This window comes from Glycine soja, chromosome 4, assembly GCF_004193775.1.
Source record: "Glycine soja cultivar W05 chromosome 4, ASM419377v2, whole genome shotgun sequence".
NCBI classification, from domain to species: Eukaryota; Viridiplantae; Streptophyta; class Magnoliopsida; order Fabales; family Fabaceae; genus Glycine; species Glycine soja.
In genome coordinates, this window is record NC_041005.1 from 48,134,044 (window position 1) to 48,153,001 (window position 18,958).

Genomic DNA, 18,958 nt, shown 5'->3' on the forward strand with positions numbered 1-18,958 from the left:
ATACTTTTAAAAATCATTGCTTATATTTTCAGCAACATTAAAAAAAAAAACTTATACAAACGATTTTGTTGGTGTTTTCATAAAAAAAAAACTGTTTATCTGGTGTGATTGTAGCATTATATTTTTTTTTTCTTAACCTTCAAATTTATCAAGAAAAATCATGATGATTAATCTAAAGTTTATAGAAAAATAAGTAAAATCGGATAAAAAAATTTATTTTTGTTAAAAATTAAACTTGAATATTATCTAAATAATTTAACCTTAATTCAATATATTAATCATTTGTGTCTACTTACTTTTGATGTGAAGATAGTATTTTATGTTTTTTCCGATAAACTTGTAGTTATATTTTGCAACGTGACCAACGAGAATTATTATTACTTATTTTTTCCCTTATCGACAATGTGTTCAATTATTGTTGATTTATAATTCTAAATCTTTTTGTAAAGTCGCAACACATGACGATGAGGCATTCTTGATTGGAAGAAAGGAGAGGAAAAAATGAATTTAAAAATTATATGTTGGCACAAACGGTAAAAGATAATGATCTAAGATGAATGAAACAATGGGTTGACCCAATGAAAATATGATAAATTGGTTTTTATCCCTCTTATGTATGTTTGGGAAAACCTAATTAGCCATGTTTCTTTAGATCTAATTTAATTTAAGAAACAAGTCATATACTTTAGGGCCCATTACAAATAATTTTAAACATAAAAAAAGTGAGATTCAGACATGCATAATCCATTATCAGAGGTTACAAAAAAAAATTAAGAGTAAAAAACGACATCTGATTATGTCCTCTAAATAATTGATTATGGCCTCTCTTTTTTTCCCTAGTGCAGTACGGAAATAAAAAAACGAAAGATTTTGTTTCATTTCTAATTGTTTAACAGAATGAAATAATTAATATTATATTGTTAAAAAAATTAAAAAGTAAAGATAATATCAAAATAATTGATTAAAGGCACGGAACAATCAATTATATTAACTTAAAAATATATTTTCAAAAGCTTTACTCAAGAGAAACAGTTTAATATAATTTAGGAGATAATTAAGAAAGTATGAAGAGAGTATGTGAGAACAAAGATTATAAAATAAAGTCATTTTGTTGAGATAAAAATGTTTTTATGTGAGAGTGTTGTAATTATTGAGTGAAGTACTCGGGTTTGTAGAGTGATACACTATTTAGGGTGTGTTACAATCTTGTAATCATTTTTGTGATAATAAAATACTTTTTTAGACAATTTCATGGACGTAGGCAAAAGATGTCGAATCACGTTAAATTCTTATATTTGTTATTAATTTTTTTATGGTGTAATCTTTGTTGTGTTCTCACAATCCTTTGTGGGTGGAAGTAATTTTATTTATGAGAATGTTGATTATCCAACGATGATAGTAGAGCTATGGCCAGAAGCACACAAAGGTTCAAGATATTGTTGTTTGATGGAAAAATAAATTTTATGATTTGACAGAGTACTATTGAAGACCTTTTGGTGCATCGAGGTCTTGATCAGACATTAGAAAATGAAAGCTTGACTTCTATAAAGGAAATCGAGTGGACTAAGATCCAAAGAAGGGTTGTGAGCACAATTTGGTTAGTCCTTGCTCCCGAGATAAAATACAGTGTGTTGAAACAACATAAAAGACTTTGTGGAAGAAGCTCGAGAATATTTATGCATCAAAGTCGCTAATCAATCGCCTTTATTTGAAGATGGAGTTGTATCAACTATGAAACTTCTTGACATGGTTTGCACACCCACATCAAGCATATTATCAATGGCAATATATAGAATAATAGTTTTTTTAATCCTCTCTACATATAAGGGAAGAAAGAAAGCGATTTAAGTACAAAGAATTTGGTGATTTTTATGTTAATGTTGTTTTGTTTTGTAGTATTTTTCCGAATGTAGATTGATTTTATTTATAGTTCATCTCATATCTTTAGGGTGATTTTGTTTAAACTTTAGAAAAATAACTTTAAAATATGCACTTTAAGCATTTTTTTTAAGAAACATATATAATTTACTTCTTAAAATAAGTAAAAAAGAAAATCATTTTTAAGCATAAGCAATCAAGAAAACACATTAAAAATAAAAACTACTAATTTTATCAAAAAAATATTTATTTCAAAAAATAAGTTTATATAAACTTAGCCGTAGTGAAGAAATTTAATCTTTTAAAGAGACGTTTCATGACCCTCACATCTCATTACTCTCAGTGAAGAGTCATAACTCCTGACCCTTGACGAAAAATCACGTGTCATGCCTCTTAATTAATAACCACATTTATTCATACTTGCATCTTTGTATGAGTGGGCAAGTAATTTCATGGAAGCATATAACCTTTCATTAATTTTGATAATCTCTCACAAAATTTAAGAAAAAATTGTTCAAAGAAAGTGGAGAAAAATGGAAGCTTATCTAAGAAATTTATAAAAAATTCAAACAATTGAGAATGATTAAAAAGATGAATCAAAATAAACTAAGTAATGTAGCATACAAGGAATGAAATAGCCTAACATTTAAAAGGAAAAAAAAACTTATTTTAAAAAGTAAATACAATAGGTAAGATATCTTTGGGATCCCTCTAAAATTTGAAAAATTTTAATTTCATTCTCATAAAATTGTAGGTATTAATTTGATTCCTACAAAGATAGAACAAATTTTTATGTTAATGTTGTTTTGTTTTATAGCATTTTTTTGAATATAGATTGATTTTTATTTATAGTTCTCTGGGATGCTTTTATTTAAACTTTTAAAAAATAACTATAAAGTATGCACTTTTTATACAAGAGTTTTTTTTTTTAAGAAACAGATATGATCTACTTCTTAAGATAAGTAGAATCTTTTTTTAAGTATAAACAATTTAGACAAACACATTAAAAAATAAAAAACTACTTATTTTATTAAAATAAATATTTATTTCAACAAATAAGTTTATACAAACTTACTTTTATTAAAAAAATTGAATCATGTTGAAATGTCATATCTCATATATCCTTGACGATGTCATATCTCCTAATTAGTAATCTATTCATGTTTGCATCTTTGTACGAATATGCAAGTAATTTCACGAAAGGATATAACCTTTCATTAATTTGGACAATCTCTCACGAAATTTAAGAAAAAATTATTTAAAGAAAACAGAGAAAAAAATGGAAGCTTACCTAAAAAAATTATGAAAAAATTCAAACAGTTCAGAATGATTAAAAAAAATATAACAACCTCCATATTATGTGAGTTCATATTGAAAAGGGAAATAAACATTTTTCCTTAGAAATTGAAATAATTTTTTTCAAAAAATCTTGTCAACTTTTTTCATCAATATTCACGTGTGTATATAAACGTTGCATGTTTTTGTTGCTATGAAAATACAAAACTATAGTAATTCATTGTTGAGTGTACTACTCCTTGTCACTAATCAACAATATGGAGGAAGTATCAGTGATAATCGTAGGTGCAGGTCCTTCTGGACTTGCAATTTCTGCATGCCTATCACAAAACTTTATCTCTCACATAATACTGGAGAAAGAGGATTGCAGTGCCTCTCTTTGGAGGAAAAACGCTTATGATAGATTAAAGCTCCATCTTGCTAGCGAGTTTTGTGTTTTGCCTCTCATGCCTCACCCACCCTCAGCCCCAACTTACCTATCCAAAGATGAATTTGTTCAATACATCGACTCGTACATTGCATGTTTCAACATAAACCCTCTCTATTGTCGTATGGTTGAGTTTGCTGCGTATGATGAAGTTGAAAACAAGTGGAGGGTCGAAGCGAAGAAGACTCTTGAGGGCACAAGTGAAACTTATGTGGCTAAGTTTCTTGTGATTGCCACGGGTGAAAATAGTGAAGGGTATATTCCTGACGTGCCTGGACTAGAAAGCTTTGAAGGAGAGATAGTGCACTCCAAATACTACAAATCGGGTTCAAAATATGAAACCAAAGAAGTTTTGGTAGTTGGGTGTGGTAACTCTGGGATGGAGATTGCTTATGATCTCAATGACTGGGGTGCAAACACTTCTATTCTCATCCGAAATCCGGTAATAATTTTTTCATCCACTATCTGTGTTGGGATATTATCTATCATTTTGTGTCATTAACCAAACTAAAAATCGGTTAAACAATCTCATCTTATGTGCCTCAATAAAATTAGAATAACTATATTAATAGTTGAACCCACTTGTTTAAATTTTTTCATACACAAAATTATGAGTAATTATATATTTCTTCCATTATTTTTATTAATTTTAAATTTTACCCACTTTTCAGATTTGATTTTTTTTTTTTGCAATTTTTTCTACACCATCTCTTTTAAGAAAATGTTGATATCTGATTTTGCAATATTGACTAAATTTTTTTTTTTGGAATGCAAGAGTGCAATTCGAATTATATTTTGTTTTTGTTCTTCTGGGAATGTTTTTCCATGATTAAAGGATGGTGATGTGCTACTTGACAGTGGATAAATCTAAAAGAAGACTTGCCTTTCCTGTTTCCATGCTGGTACAATGACCAAAGATTATGCATTGGTTAAATTGTGGGATTTCGGGGTTGCAGATTAGGGGGATTCAAAAATCATGCATGATTGAGATTTTTTTGGAAAGAAAATCATGATTGAGATTTTGATCATGCAATACATGGGATAATTTGTTTCATTATGATGGGATGTGTGTAGCTATTGGAGGAGACATGCAGACATGTTTTCAATTGGGTCCGTGTGTATTATGCAGTATAGATTGGGTGTGAGAAATTATGCACGGTATGCATTATTATTTTTGCACTTATTGTCAAGTGGTGAAGGATTTTCATGCTAGATAAATATGTAGTTAGTAAAAAATAATAGGAATAATATATAATTAGTCAAAGATTTATGTAAGAAAAAACTTAAAAAAGGGTCTAACTCATAATACAATGGTTTTAATTTTATTGGATCACTTAGGATGAGATTATTTAATCCATTTCTACTTGGGTTAACTAGACCACCCCATTATTTATATATAAGTTTGTAGTTTGTAGACCATGTTTTAATTTTTTTGGATATTGTTTTGTGCCATATATAGTTTTTCCCTTTTTCTTTTAGTAAAAGGATTGGTTTATTTAAATTTCAAAAGAAGAAAAATGATTTTTGTGATTGAATTAAAAGTGTTATTTTTTATATATAAAAAATTATTCTTATTTTATTGTAATTATAAAAATACTTCTATAAAAACATATATAATTACAGTTTTTTTATTAAGAATCAATAATTATATATTTTAGTATATATCTAACTTGAGTCTTTTAAAGAATATTTTTAATGATATTAAATTAAATAGGATAAATTATATATTTTAATATAAGAGGAGGAAGCAATGTAATCGCATCTTTTGGAGGAAATGTGTAATTTATTTTGTATTTTACATAAGAGAGAATTAAAGACACTATAATACTGATTTATTTGATGAGAGATGATGTATTTTAACATAAGAGAAGAGAAAACAATATAATTTACTTTCAATGAGTTCTATCCCACTAATGATGATAATGTATCCAATATCCTTAACTCAAGGAGTGTTTTGCAAAAGTGTGAGAGATACGTCATTACTTTTTAGATTGAACATATTTTTCATCGGGTTGATAATCTAATTAATCACTAGCCCACAAAATATAGATTGAGTTTAGTACAATTTCATCCCGCTAGTTATATTTGGATACCAAATGGTCACTTTTTTTTTTTTAATCTGGTGAGGATACAGATACATAAGTTGTATGCAACAACTTTTATTTACAACAATTTATACACTAATTGTTTATGAAAATAAAAATGTTTCTGATTTGTAGGTTCATGTCTTCACCAAAGAATTGATCAATGAAGGCATGCGAATGCTGAAGCATTTACCCGTTCATGTTGTGGACAATATCATTACCTCTTTGGCAAACATGGAATATGGTGATCTATCTAAGTACGGAATTTATCAGCCCAAAAAAGGACCCTTTCATCTTAAGTTTATAACTGGAAGGGCTCCAGTTATCGATGTTGGAACCATTGAAAAGATTAAGGAGGGAGCAATTAAGGTACTTACAACCATGTTATCCATATGCCTTTTATTTTAACAAAATAAAATTATATCAATTTTTTTAATATTTTTTTTCATAGTCTTAATTTTACAAATATTATACATTTGGGTATTTCTGGAATTTTCTTCATATTAATTTGTGCTCCCAACAGGTAATTCCTTCTCATATAGTGAGAATTGAAAACAAGAAGGTCATATTTGAAAACGATGCTGAAAAGGAGTTTGATGTAATCGTGTTTGCTACTGGCTACAGAAGTGTAGCTAATAAGTGGCTTAAGGTATGAATAGAACTTGTAGGACTTTTATTTAAATTGTATTTATTAATACGTTTTTGTGCATTTTATTTTCTTTTTTCACATCAAATGAGCTTTAATCTTCTACGCCTTATATATGCTGCCAAAACAAAGAATATATGTATATTTCTTCAAACAAGAAGATAAGTACAATTTGAATTCACTAAAATGATTGATTTCTATTGCAGGATTACAAATATGTTCTAAATGATGAGGGGATGCCGAACAATGATTTTCCAAACCATTGGAAGGGTGATCGTGGATTATATTGTGCAGGACTATCAAACAGAGGCTTATTTGGAGTCAAAATGGATGTTGAGGCTATTGCTGATGACATCAACCAAACTCTCAAGTTACATTAAGAATTATATTTTATACGAGCATGTATCCTTCAATTTCAATATATGGAATTATAGTTTATTGAACAAAATTTAGATGCAGTTCTTTAGTGGATTATATTTCAAGCTTATCTTTAATCTAAATTGGAGTTTATCTCGATAACTTAAGTGACAAAAATTTACATTAAAGATTGTATTAAATAGATTATCGAGATAATATTCTAATTCTCATTAGAAAAAAATATGTATGAAAAAACACTAATGCAACTGCATGAAATATATCCCATAGAGTGGAGTTGAATAAGTGTATTACTGTGATTTCCTCTCTTTGTACGATAAGTTTTTGGATGCTGAGAAGATCTTGATTCTATTGAACTTCCAAATATCCTTCAATTACTCACTTCCATTCACTTCATGGCTAGAAAAGCAATTTACTCTTATCAAACTAGGTGGTTAATTAACAGTTTATGTGTGTTTGTTTTATAATAGAAAACAATTTATTCTTATAAGAATTCTGTTTTTTAAAACTTAATAAGTTTTAGTGTGTTTAGAAAACCATTCAAATCCTGTTGAACGAGAGTTTTCCATTTTCCAATGTAGAAATGGAGAAGCAACTAGTAAGTGGAGGCTTGCTTCGAGTTAAAATGGGCAATAAAGGCTTCAAAATGAGCAAATTTTGTAAATTTCAACCGTGTATGACTTACCAAGAATTGTTTGAGTTCATGCTTGATTATTGCCAAAATATGTTTGAGCATAAAATTGTGTCTTGATCTTCATTTTAAAAAAAATAAAACTTGAGATATTTTTACAAATTCAATTTACAAAACTTAAGTTTCAACCAAACTTAAATTTAAAAACATTTATTCAAGTATTAATTTAAAAATTCAAATCAGTTGATGTTAAACACATAAATTTTTTTAAATATCTAATATAACACGACATAAGGGGCTGCATCTGATCAATAGCCAAAAACCAAGAATAAAAGGGAAATTAAGCCCTTTTGAATGGGAAGATAATCAAATGTCTATGAGAGCACCCCGTTGCTCCTCTGCATTCCATCATCAGTTCATCACTTTTCCATCTGAAAAATTAATTAAGGATAAAAATGAAAATGAACCACTAGATATAAATATACAGCTAATTAAAATTAGAATAATTCTTAAAAATAGAAGGACAACATGGTTGACCGTTGCATACCACAAAATAGTTGAAGATGAAGTGCAGTTCCAGAGCAAATAATGATGCTCAATCATATTGATAATTTTGTACTGCAAGTCCTGCTATAAGGAATGTTCATACTTCGTATACATGTATCCTAGCGCACATATTAATTTGAATATGAAAAAAATATACTTTGTTATATGTAAAGAAATGTGCTATAAAAAAAGCTGGGTCTTGCTATAAGAAATTTAAAATAAAAAGATTTTATTGAAATTCACACTAAGAATTCATTGGATATATATACTAGTTCTTTTTTTCAATGTTATATGCAACATTTATAAATTAAATTATTTCACTGCACTATTGTCAAGATTTATGTATAATAATGTGACTCAATATATACGATATATAAAATATCTTATGAATTACATAATATATATGGTTTTAATTGTTCATTTAATTATTACTTCTAAAAAATTGTTCAGTTATCTATTTTAGTAAAAGAAATTTAACTTACTTTATTATATGCATAAGCTAAAAATTTACAATAAGTAAAAAAAAATGATTAGATTAAATCAACTGTTAACTTATAAAAATATATAAACAAATTTAAAAAATATTAATATTTAAACTATGTTTTATCAACAAATATAATTGAAATTAAATATTTTTAAATACGTAGTAAATTTTATAATAATTTAGAGTAATTTATTTAAAATAATATTTAAGATTATAAATTAAAATATGAATTATTAAATATATATTTATCATCTCTTGTTATTATATATATTTATTGAATTCTACATATTATATTAATATATTTAAATTTTATAAAATATATTTTTAATATATATATTTATTAAATATATGACTATTGATATGAATCATGAATGTATATACAATTAAAATATACTTATATTTATTAAATAAAATTATTTAGTACAAAATTATATGTGTGTGTAATTCCAAATATATTGTTTTTTACTTCAACAAATAATTTTTTTTAAAGAACTAATTTAAAACCCAAAAGTTTTAAGATTTTTTTTATGTGACACCATCTGAAGATTCTCAAGCCTGAACCGAACAGCTACACAAAGTTCGCGTCGGTTGGAGTTAAACGTAATAATTATGTTTATCGACGAATGTTAATTATTATTAGCGAGAAATCCAAACCTTAACTAAGACAAATCTTATATCTCCTGTTAAACATAACACTGAACACCTATTACTTTTTTTTGTTCTTCTTTCTTTCCCCATTTTCCTCACTATCAGATCTGAATCAATCTCAGGTTCTTCAATTTCATTTCACTCGTAATTCACTTCTCGTGATTTCCGAATCTGACCGCCAAATCCTTATTACCTTTGTATATATAATATATCATCTCTACTTTGCTGCTCAGGTGATTTCTTCGTCTTCTTTAGTCGCTGTCAAGGTTCGTTGTTGATTGTGTTCTGTGTGCTGGTTAGTGATCAGTGTTTTTCTGTGTTTCAGGAGAAAGACCAAACGAAATTAGCGGAGGAATATCTCCGCCACTGACGACAATTGACAATCGGTGAGTATATGCGTCTCTATTTGTGCTTGTTACCAAGATGAGAATATGCTTGTTGCTAATAATTAAAATATGCTGTGTTGTAGTTCCTTTGGGTATTTGTATTTTGAAGTAATGGATTTGAGTCATTTGATGTTGCGGGATGTATTTGTATTTTGTTCGTTAGTAGTTGCTCTTTACTTCATGAAGTTGATGGTTTGAGTGTTCACGATTTGTTTGATTCGTGGTTTATTACTGTACGAGTTTGTTAAATAAAATAAAATAAAATTCGAATCATGAAATGAGCCCTGCAATTCACTCTTTATCTTGACATGTTCAAATGCTGTTAATGTGTTTGAGTTCAGATGTGGACAACAGAGCAAGTTCCATGCATGCTTTGAGTGTCTTTGCTACATGTGACTTGTTGGTTACTGGTTTAGCTTACTTAGTATTAATGATTTTAGGACTGTGTGTTTGAAAGGATGATTGCTGATTTGGTTGTGGAAAGTGATAATCACCTTTACTCCTATGCTGTTCAGGTGTTGTTTTATTCCTTGTAATATGAGGACTGATGAGTATTGTAAGTAATTGAATGACTATTTGCAAGATTAAATTGCTTCTAAGTAATAAGTTCTTGCTTCTTTTGCTTTTTTTCTCTTGCTTTTGGGTTCTCAACTTGTAGGCTTCATAGTGGAAATAATATTACTAATAATTAACCAAGTGTCATGTAGCTTTTGAATATTTTTTGTTTTGGTGGATTAATTTTCTTGCTTTGATGTCCTTCAAGATTTGAGTGCTTGTCTACAATTTTTTTTTTGTAATTTTTCCTATATATACCTTTTAAGTTACTTTTCTATGAAATATGCAAAAGGTTTAATTACCCATATAGTCCCTATAGTTTTTAAATTTATCCCTTTTAGTCCCTATATTTAATAAGTGGATCCTTTACATTTTAATTTCCAAAAGGTCCCTGCCGTTAAAATTCTCTAACTAACGGAGTTAAAAAAAATTTAACGGCAGAGACCTTTTGGGAATTAAAATGTAAACTTCACTAAAAAATTCTCTTATTAACTATAGTGATTAAAAGGGATAAGTTTAGAAACTATAGAGACTAAATGGGTAATTAAACCTATGAAAAAAAAGAAAGAAAAGCCAAGCCAAAGAACAAATCCAAATGAACTTATGAACCTGATTTTGATCCCATTGGTTAGTTTCATACCGAACAAGCAAAATTTCCAAAACCAAACCAAACAGAATTGGATGTTTTGAATTGTTTGGAAATGTTTTTCCTTAACCTTGTGCCCACCCCTAGATAACTCCATGACAACCATAAAAAGTCACACCAAAGTTTAACATGTCATATTGGCTGGATCACCAACTTAAATTGATGAGCTAATGGCTGAATCAATGTAGCTGATTGGCTGACCACTGATAAGTTCAAGAATAATGTACACCAAGCAATATTAATTGGGGGCAAAATAATCATTTACTCATGCATATTACTGGGAAACATCATCATTGAGGATTAGTGATCCTAGTACACTTTTAAGCATGATATAGTTTTTATTTGTTCTTTTTCCTGAACAGTAATAACCCTGTCAGACTTGATTCATACAGATGTAGGTTTATCCCTTTGGGTAAAGAAGATAAAGGTGAGGGAAGAGATGGTAAGCAAAGTCTCGTACAGGTCCAGCAGCCTCTTGACTGGTAGATTTCATGCTAGAAAGCTATCTCCTAGCATTATCACTTTCTACACCATGTTCATATTTTCTTTCTCCGTCTTCGTCTTGTTCTACGTGAGACACATCAGTGTTGATGAAGATCCACCACACCCTCTGCTTTCTCAACAATCTAAATCTCACCAGGTACTCTGCTATTCCCTTGTTTATTCTTTCCATCATTTTCAATTGAATCAAATTGAATCAGATTTAGGGATCTGGAAGGAATTCGTGGGTTTCCTGAATCCTTGTTGATCTTCTGATCTGATTCACTTTACTGTTAGAGATCCAAAATCAGATACTGATTTGTGTAAATTGAATTGGCTTTGTTAAATTGTCTTAGTGGATTTCTGCATCCAAGAAATGAGGAAAAAAACAAGAATTTTTCTGTGCAGAGAAGGGAATTTTTGAAGTTGTGGAATTTAACAATTTTGATAATTGATATGTTGTATGTGTGCTAGTCATTTTCTTTTTTTTATGTAAGTCTTCCAATATTTTTTTCTCTCAAAAAGCATTGCATGCAGTTATGAAAATGTATGCCAAGTGGTTGTTTGCTTACATATTTAAGAGTATCAGTTTTTATTATTGGAATGGTATCAGCGAGTTTTGTTGGTTCTAGTATATTATTAACTAGCACTCTGTCAGTTCAGGCTTTGCTTTTCTTTTTTTCTCCCTTGTTCACACTCAATAACTGCTCCATATTGTTGCATATTGCTACAGGTGCCAGAGTTACCTGTGCACTATAAGCAACTTTGGGATACTCTGTTCAATCATGGCTTACACCAATGTGTCAAGCCGACTACTAAATATAAAGGTTTCAGATGCTTACACCTATTCTTGTAATAGCCTGTTTGTTGAGTTTTCTTCTTGTACTTGGTTCCACTCCTTTTATTTAAGCTCTTTTTTAAGCCACTTCTATAATTGGTTGTCCGTCAACCACAGCAGTGTCATGGTCATTGTCTTGTGCATTTTTTGTCTCTTCTCCTTTCTCTCAAACATGTTTTGCACTTTTACTTCGTCAGCTGCCCAAGGATTTGATCGCTACCTAACTGTGAGAAGTAATGGTGGACTAAATCAAATGCGCACTGGTGTAAGTCACTTCTCCCTCTCTTGCACTGTCTTGTGACTCCTATATAATAGCTAAATCCGGGATCTTATGCTGGTAACTGCATGTATAGTCAAATATTTAATATCCAATTACAGTTTCAAACTTCAGTACATGAGAGTTACTTGCATCTGTCTAGGTTTATGAGTTACTTCTTTTGACATCAAAGGCAGGGAATTTAATGTTTTTTTCATTATTCTTTTCCTTTTGGCAGTTGTGAACATTTTGATTTTGACTTTGTTTTCCCATTCCTGCAATACTTCATCAGTTCATTGTATTTGTTACATATGATGCATTGGATATGGTGAAATGCTGTTCAAGTTTTTGTTTTGTCTTGTGTACAAAGATTTCAGTTTGCATTTATCGCACCTTCTTGAAGATTGGTAGTCACTTTGTGTGAAGCCAATTGTTGTATTACTTGAATTTTTTCATAATTTATTTGCATTGTAAGTAATTATTCCTTTTTTCTTATAGATATCAGACATGGTGGCTGTGGCACATATAATGAATGCAACTTTAGTCATACCTCAATTGGATAAACGCTCATTCTGGAAAGACTCTAGGTATTACTGGATATACTCTATTTTTAAATACGTATTGTATCCTTTTTCCAACTTTATCTTCTTATTGGGTGTGTGCACAGTGTATTTTCAGATGTATTTGATGAGTTTCATTTCATCGAATCCCTGAAAGGAGATATCAGGATTGTTAGTGAGCTTCCCAAAAACTTGGAAGGTGTCCCCCGGGCCAGGAAACACTTTACTTCCTGGTCTGGAGTCGGTTACTATGAAGAGATGACAAGATTATGGAGTGACTATCAGGTTACTCAAGCTTTTCCTATATGATCTTCAACTTCTTGTGGTTCTCATTTTCTGGAGAAGGCTTTGTTGTAAAACTCTCTAATTGGCTAACATAGTTTTACTTGCTTAAATTTGAATCTCAAATCAGAAACCTGTAAGAATTAGATGTAACAGGAAAATGGGTAGTAGGTATAATCATCAGGGATTGTTAATCTGAAAGTTTGTAATGCTGTTAACCAGAGAAATAGAAAATGGAGAAGTTACTTCCGAATTCCAATGATCACCATGCAAGATGCAGGTTTATGATTATAGAGAAATGAGTGAATTATGTGCTTTGGTAATGTGAATAAATCCCCCTTTTGTATAGGGATGTAGCTGAAATTACAATGAAAAGAAAATGAAAATTTGTTAGATGGCATCTGCGAAGAACATTGTCCCTCACCTTCAACTGCAATGACAATTTCCATTGCCATTGCCAAACACACTCATTTGGACTTGTTAGAGCCTAGAATTAATTCCATTACAATTAACTGGTGTATGATGGCCCCTTGCTAGTATGCTTTCATCTTTTTCTCCCTTTATTCTGTTACAGTCATCCTTATCCTTAATGGCATGTCCATTCCAAAAGATATTTGTTGGCTCACTTTTGAAGCATTTGCATCAATACAACTCGAGGTGAAAAGTAACACTTCCCCAACTTTCAATGTCAAGATTTTCTCTCCCTCTTGACACTTCATCAAGTTGCTTCAGGGAATATTGTTAATTCTCCTGAGATTTAGAGGTTTTTGCAAATAATTTCATCTGTTTATGGGCCAAATCTTTGTAACCATTTGCTACTATCATCTTAAGGAGATCTCACATTTCACATTGCTAAATCTCTCTGAGGGTTCTGAACCTGGCACCTTTTGTCCATCTCTCTAAGATAAACTGTGATGGAACTTCTGTTCTGTTCATATTATAAAGAACTATTCTAGGCTGCACAGAAATCCAACATGCTCAAACTTCAAACTACTGCGGTTAACTGTTTCATTTGGAGAATTTAACATGGCACTGTATTGGCTATTATCTTCAAATGCATTTGCTTTGTACTCAAACAATGATCCATTACCACCATATAGTTTAACAAGAACATCAAATAAATTGAAAATAGAACACCATCATAAAGATTAGCACCAGGATAAAAAATCAAGACAATCTTAATTGTATCAAACCATATCCATAACTGATTCTGGTGTGCCTTGAAGATAATGACCAACTAAGTACCTCTAAATAATTTTCTTAATAATGCTAGTGCTTCAATTTTCATTTTCATGTATTTGATTCTGAATAGTTCCGGACTACCTTATGAAAGTTGCAGTATGACTGAGCACTGCCACTGAGACACCTTTATGCTTGCAGTGTTATCACAAGAATTAATAGCTATACTTATACCCAAGCAGTTAATAGAAAATCTTGGTGAGATTTTAGTATTCAAAAAACTTTAGTCAGAGAATTCTGCACTACATATTTTATGGGGGTTCAGTCATATTTGAATTTTGAAGGATATAGAATGATCATCCTTTACTAGTTTTTGAAAGATGTCTGTTTTTGGCATTGAGGACCACATGCTGACAATTTGTTGATTGCTTACTTGTGGGGTGTGTACAAAGTACAAACTTAATACCTCTTCTCAGTGAAAGGCATTTCTAAATTCTAATTTATGTTCATGCTCTGCAAGTATTTTCATATTTGTCATTGTGTTTCTGTGATCATTAAAATTCACTTTTTGGCTTCGGACATTTTTTCAATCAAAATATATTGAACAAATAATGATTTGATCTTCTAGGTGATACATGTTGCAAAATCAGATTCTCGACTGGCAAACAATGATCTTCCTCTGGACATACAGAGGTTGAGATGCCGTGCGATGTATCATGCACTTCGATTTTCTCCTCCTATAGAGAATTTAGGAAAGGTTTGGCTCTTTTTTGTTGTTCTAAATATCTTGTAAAAATATTATGTGTACATCATATTGCGATTTAGTTACTGATAAAATGATGATGGACTGGAGATTAAAGAGGCAATAACTGATTCAATTTCCATGTGATTTTTTTTCTTCATTTAATGAAGCAATTTAGAGAGAATGAAAAAAAGTATGTGAAAGGATAAAAAATTGAAATGAAATGGGAATTTTCCTTTCAATTTGTGCCTAAATAACTGAACTTTAAAGGCAAAAGGTTGGGACTTTAAAAGATGAAAGAGAGATGGATTCAGTCTATTATTGCTTTTGTATTTGAAAAAAGAAGTTATTTTCAATTGTGGCAAACAGTGACGCATAGGAAAGTTTTGATTTTAGAGGATTTGCTTGATGGGACAGAGGCATGACAAATTAAATATTGTTAGTTTAAGATTTTGTGGGAAATTTTGGTATATGGGGCTGGGTGACACATAGTTGTCTCATCAGTCATCAGTAGATACTTTTAGTGATATAGTATTAGAAATAATAGAGTATAGACTTGAATGTTGAAAAGTTGTTAGGTTCAAAACCTTGAGAGTTTCAAGTCCAATATTTTGTACATCATGCTAGAAAGTGATGCATGTGATCCCAGGTTTGAGCTGTCCTTTTCACTTTTGATGCATTTAAGATATGGAGCTCCCTGATAAATTAGGTTCTGAGCATACATGACGGTTACAAAACAGAGGTTGGTGGATCGGCTGAGATCACACGGAGGAAGATATATTGCTCTCCATCTGAGATATGAGAAAGATATGCTTTCTTTTACTGGTTGTGCATATGGTCTGACAGATGCAGAATCTGAAGAGCTTAGAATTTTGAGGTGAGAGAGAATAGTTAATTATGTGTTTGATACATCTATATATAGAAGTACTTAATCAGTCGACTAATATTCTTTTAAAAAAATGTTTCAATTCTTCTAGGGAGAATACAAATTATTGGAAAGTAAAAAAGATAAATTCAACAGAACAGAGAGTTGGAGGATTTTGTCCACTGACTCCAAAGGAGGTGGGCATTTTTCTTCATGCTCTTGGGTATCCCCCATCTACACCAATATACATTGCAGCAGGAGAGATCTATGGTGGTAATACTCATCTTTCGGAGCTCTCATCCCGCTACCCTAATCTAATCTTTAAGGTTTGTAAATCGTTTTCTTTGTCCAATAAGTAGTCCCATAGCACATAATCTGTGAGTGAGGTGCAATGACAGTGATTAATTGATTGGTAAATGGCAACAGGAATCCCTTGCAACTCCTGAAGAGCTGAAAGATTTTGCCAATCACGCTTCCCAAACTGCTGCACTTGATTACATAATCTGTGTAGAGAGTGATGTATTTGTTCCATCATATTCAGGAAATATGGCAAGAGCAGTTGAGGGGCACCGCAGATTCTTAGGTCACCGCAAGACAATCAACCCAGACAGGTACCGATTTCAATAAATTGTAATTATAATTTTTTCTGTGGACTGTTGATACATTTCAACCAACTCTAGTTATCTAGTTTTGTTTTTCTTTGTTCTATTTCTTCAATAAAATGATGTGTAAATTTTCTTTCAATGTGTTGTATTTATCACTCATCCCAAAAAAGAATGCCCGAGGATTGTATTTAGCTTTTTCTCAAGTTTTTGTTATCTACTTTGTCATAAAGTTGATAGGGTTTCCCTTCCCTTTCCATTTATGCTGATTCAATGCCTGATCTAAATATTATTTGTTCTACATGTAGAGATGAAGTACAGATGAGAACATTGCATTGGATGAGTGAACATACTAGACAAAATGAGATTAGGAATGAATGCATTGGAGAGAAAGTTGGGTAGTATTTATTGTTAAAAAAATTATATAATCTCCTTTGGACATTTGTAAAGAATAACCGTAGAAGCTCAACTAAATACAGTAGATCAGATAGAGGGTATCCTTATTGCTAAGGAGGAGGGACAGAAAAATTATAAGGAAAATCATTAAGGATTTAGATGTTAATGATGTCTATAGGCATGATTCACAATAAAACATTATGGTATCATTTGATTCATGTAGCTAATCCCACTTAATGAGAAAAGGCTTGGTCATTGTTCTCTGTTTCTTCCAGTGTCATTTTCATATGTATCAGGCTGGTGCACCATGCTTATGCAGAATGTTTGTTATGCCTTGAAATTTTGAATGATCTAATGTCTCATTCTGGATATCACTTGCTTCTGTACAGAAATACTTGAATTTCTGATAATTTGCAAACCGGATGACCAAGAGAAAATACCTTTTTATGCTTTTGATTCCTCATTTTTATCTCTCTCTCTTTTTTAAATTTTCTTATTCATTTGATCTTCAGGAAAGGACTTGTTGGAATTTTTTATATGCTGGAAACTGGAGAGCTAGAAGAAGGAAGGGAACTATCAAATATGGTGCAGCGGATGCACAAGAACAGGTTACTTTCTTGCATAACGTTAACTCATGTTTATGCAAGTAGACCATTCATTAGATTCCTCTCCCTTTTTTCCTTTTAATATGTAATTATTCTTCTTTCCATTTAATATACAATTACTTGTTCTTTCCCTTTGCACCATAGTTGACTTTATTTCCCCAGTTATCAAAATCAAAGAAGTTACATGTTTTTCATGATTATACATAGGCAAGGAGCTCCAAGGAAAAGGCACGGTTCTCTACCGGGAATTAAAGGCCGAGCACGATTTAGGACTGAAGAGCCCTTTTATGAAAATCCATATCCTGAGTGTATATGTGGTTCTAAAAGCAAACTAGATATAACATGACGACAAACCAACCTGCAGTTCCAATCTAGAATTTTCTTGAAGGACCGGTTAATCTGTAAATTTTTGGTTTTGATAAACTGTGTAATTCTAATTGGCCATTTCTGGTGTACTTGGTTTGCCTGTGCCCAATAGCTATACCCTTGATCACAATATACATGATGTTGGCTGCTTAGCTAACAATATTTATTTAGCATTTCTTACTTCATAGAACTCAGAAAACGAATTACTTTATTGTTAGATTGTGCATGATTTGTACATTATATTTTAATTCGTTGATAGAATATATATTATTTTTTCCGCTTACATTATGAACTCTAGTATCTAGGTAAGCCCAAGGATAGAAGATAAAGGCGAAAGGGAGAGTAATTTTTTTTATTTGAAACAATACCAAATTAGAGACTAAGAAAACCAAATTAGAGAATAGTTTATTAAAAATAAAAATATTATCCTTTTCCATTTTCTTTTTAACTTTGTTTCCAAACACCTTAAATAAAATAAAAACAGATTTGGCCTTTTTTTTTGAAGAATTTAATTATAATAAAACACTGATTTTTTTTATTTGTAGGAATTGAACTTAAATATCAAGAAATTTATAATATTTCATGTATATTGTTTAATCAATTCAGTTTTACTTCTCGGTAAACATTGATTTATTCTATAGTAGAAAGATGTAATGCTTTCATAATTCAATGGGAGTTAAATGGTTAATATATTATTTAAAATTCAATTAATAAAAATATAAATAAATAAATAAACAGACAAAATAGAAGAAAATTCAAGTTTGTTACGTGTTTTCCATTTAGATTTTTCTAGGGTAGAAAAAACCACTAATTTTAGGGTAAGCAATTGGTGTCACAACGACTGGAATTCTTCAACTCACCTCACTTTCACCTACAAAACTTAATACATAGATACTTTAGGGTGCCTTTGATACACCCTAAGCTACATGGATAAGGAGACAGAACAAATCTTTGAGTGATAAGATAAATTTTTATGAAGTGTATCATTTGGTAGACAATGTATGTTTAATATACAAAAGTAACAAAAAACGTATTAATAGATGTATAGTTGGATGTGTCATTTATTTAACTATTATTAGTCTCTGGCTATTTTATTTTATTTTTGTCTCATTTGATTACATTAAGAAATGAATATTTATAGTTAAATTTAAAATATTTATTTTATATTTTAAATTTGCTTAGTTA

At 30.5% G+C, this 18,958-nt stretch overlaps 2 protein-coding genes across 2 annotated transcripts; both read left to right on the forward strand.

Annotated features, from left to right (window-relative positions):
* Positions 1-3,431: 3,431 nt before the first annotated feature.
* Positions 3,432-6,711, forward strand: LOC114410898 (probable indole-3-pyruvate monooxygenase YUCCA10). The gene is made up of 4 exons (XM_028374802.1): positions 3,432-4,043; positions 5,821-6,054; positions 6,209-6,334; positions 6,538-6,711. Exons 1-4 carry the CDS (start codon positions 3,432-3,434, stop codon positions 6,709-6,711), a joined length of 1,146 nt encoding a protein of 381 aa, XP_028230603.1.
* A 2,306-nt stretch (positions 6,712-9,017) lies between these two features.
* LOC114410098 (O-fucosyltransferase 38-like) lies at positions 9,018-18,056 on the forward strand. The gene is made up of 13 exons (XM_028373874.1): positions 9,018-9,248; positions 9,341-9,401; positions 10,995-11,242; positions 11,816-11,909; positions 12,118-12,185; positions 12,675-12,763; positions 12,844-13,021; positions 14,826-14,954; positions 15,680-15,816; positions 15,917-16,130; positions 16,231-16,415; positions 17,315-17,410; positions 17,615-18,056. Exons 3-13 carry the CDS (start codon positions 11,042-11,044, stop codon positions 17,751-17,753), a joined length of 1,530 nt encoding a protein of 509 aa, XP_028229675.1. The 5' UTR covers positions 9,018-9,248; positions 9,341-9,401; positions 10,995-11,041; the 3' UTR covers positions 17,754-18,056.
* The last annotated feature ends 902 nt before the right edge of the window (positions 18,057-18,958 follow it).

Bases quoted from the DNA above. Each gene is read 5' to 3' on its own strand.
- LOC114410898 (XM_028374802.1), top strand. From the start codon at position 3,432: ATGGAGGAAGTATCAGTGATAATCGTAGGTGCAGGTCCTTCTGGACTT. The intron at 4,044-5,820 runs GTAATAATTTTT...TCTGATTTGTAG, and splicing joins CTATTCTCATCCGAAATCCG to GTTCATGTCTTCACCAAAGA. The intron at 6,055-6,208 runs GTACTTACAACC...TGCTCCCAACAG, and splicing joins TTAAGGAGGGAGCAATTAAG to GTAATTCCTTCTCATATAGT.
- LOC114410098 (XM_028373874.1), top strand. From the start codon at position 11,042: ATGGTAAGCAAAGTCTCGTACAGGTCCAGCAGCCTCTTGACTGGTAGA. The intron at 11,243-11,815 runs GTACTCTGCTAT...ATATTGCTACAG, and splicing joins AACAATCTAAATCTCACCAG to GTGCCAGAGTTACCTGTGCA. The intron at 14,955-15,679 runs GTTTGGCTCTTT...GTTACAAAACAG, and splicing joins CTATAGAGAATTTAGGAAAG to AGGTTGGTGGATCGGCTGAG.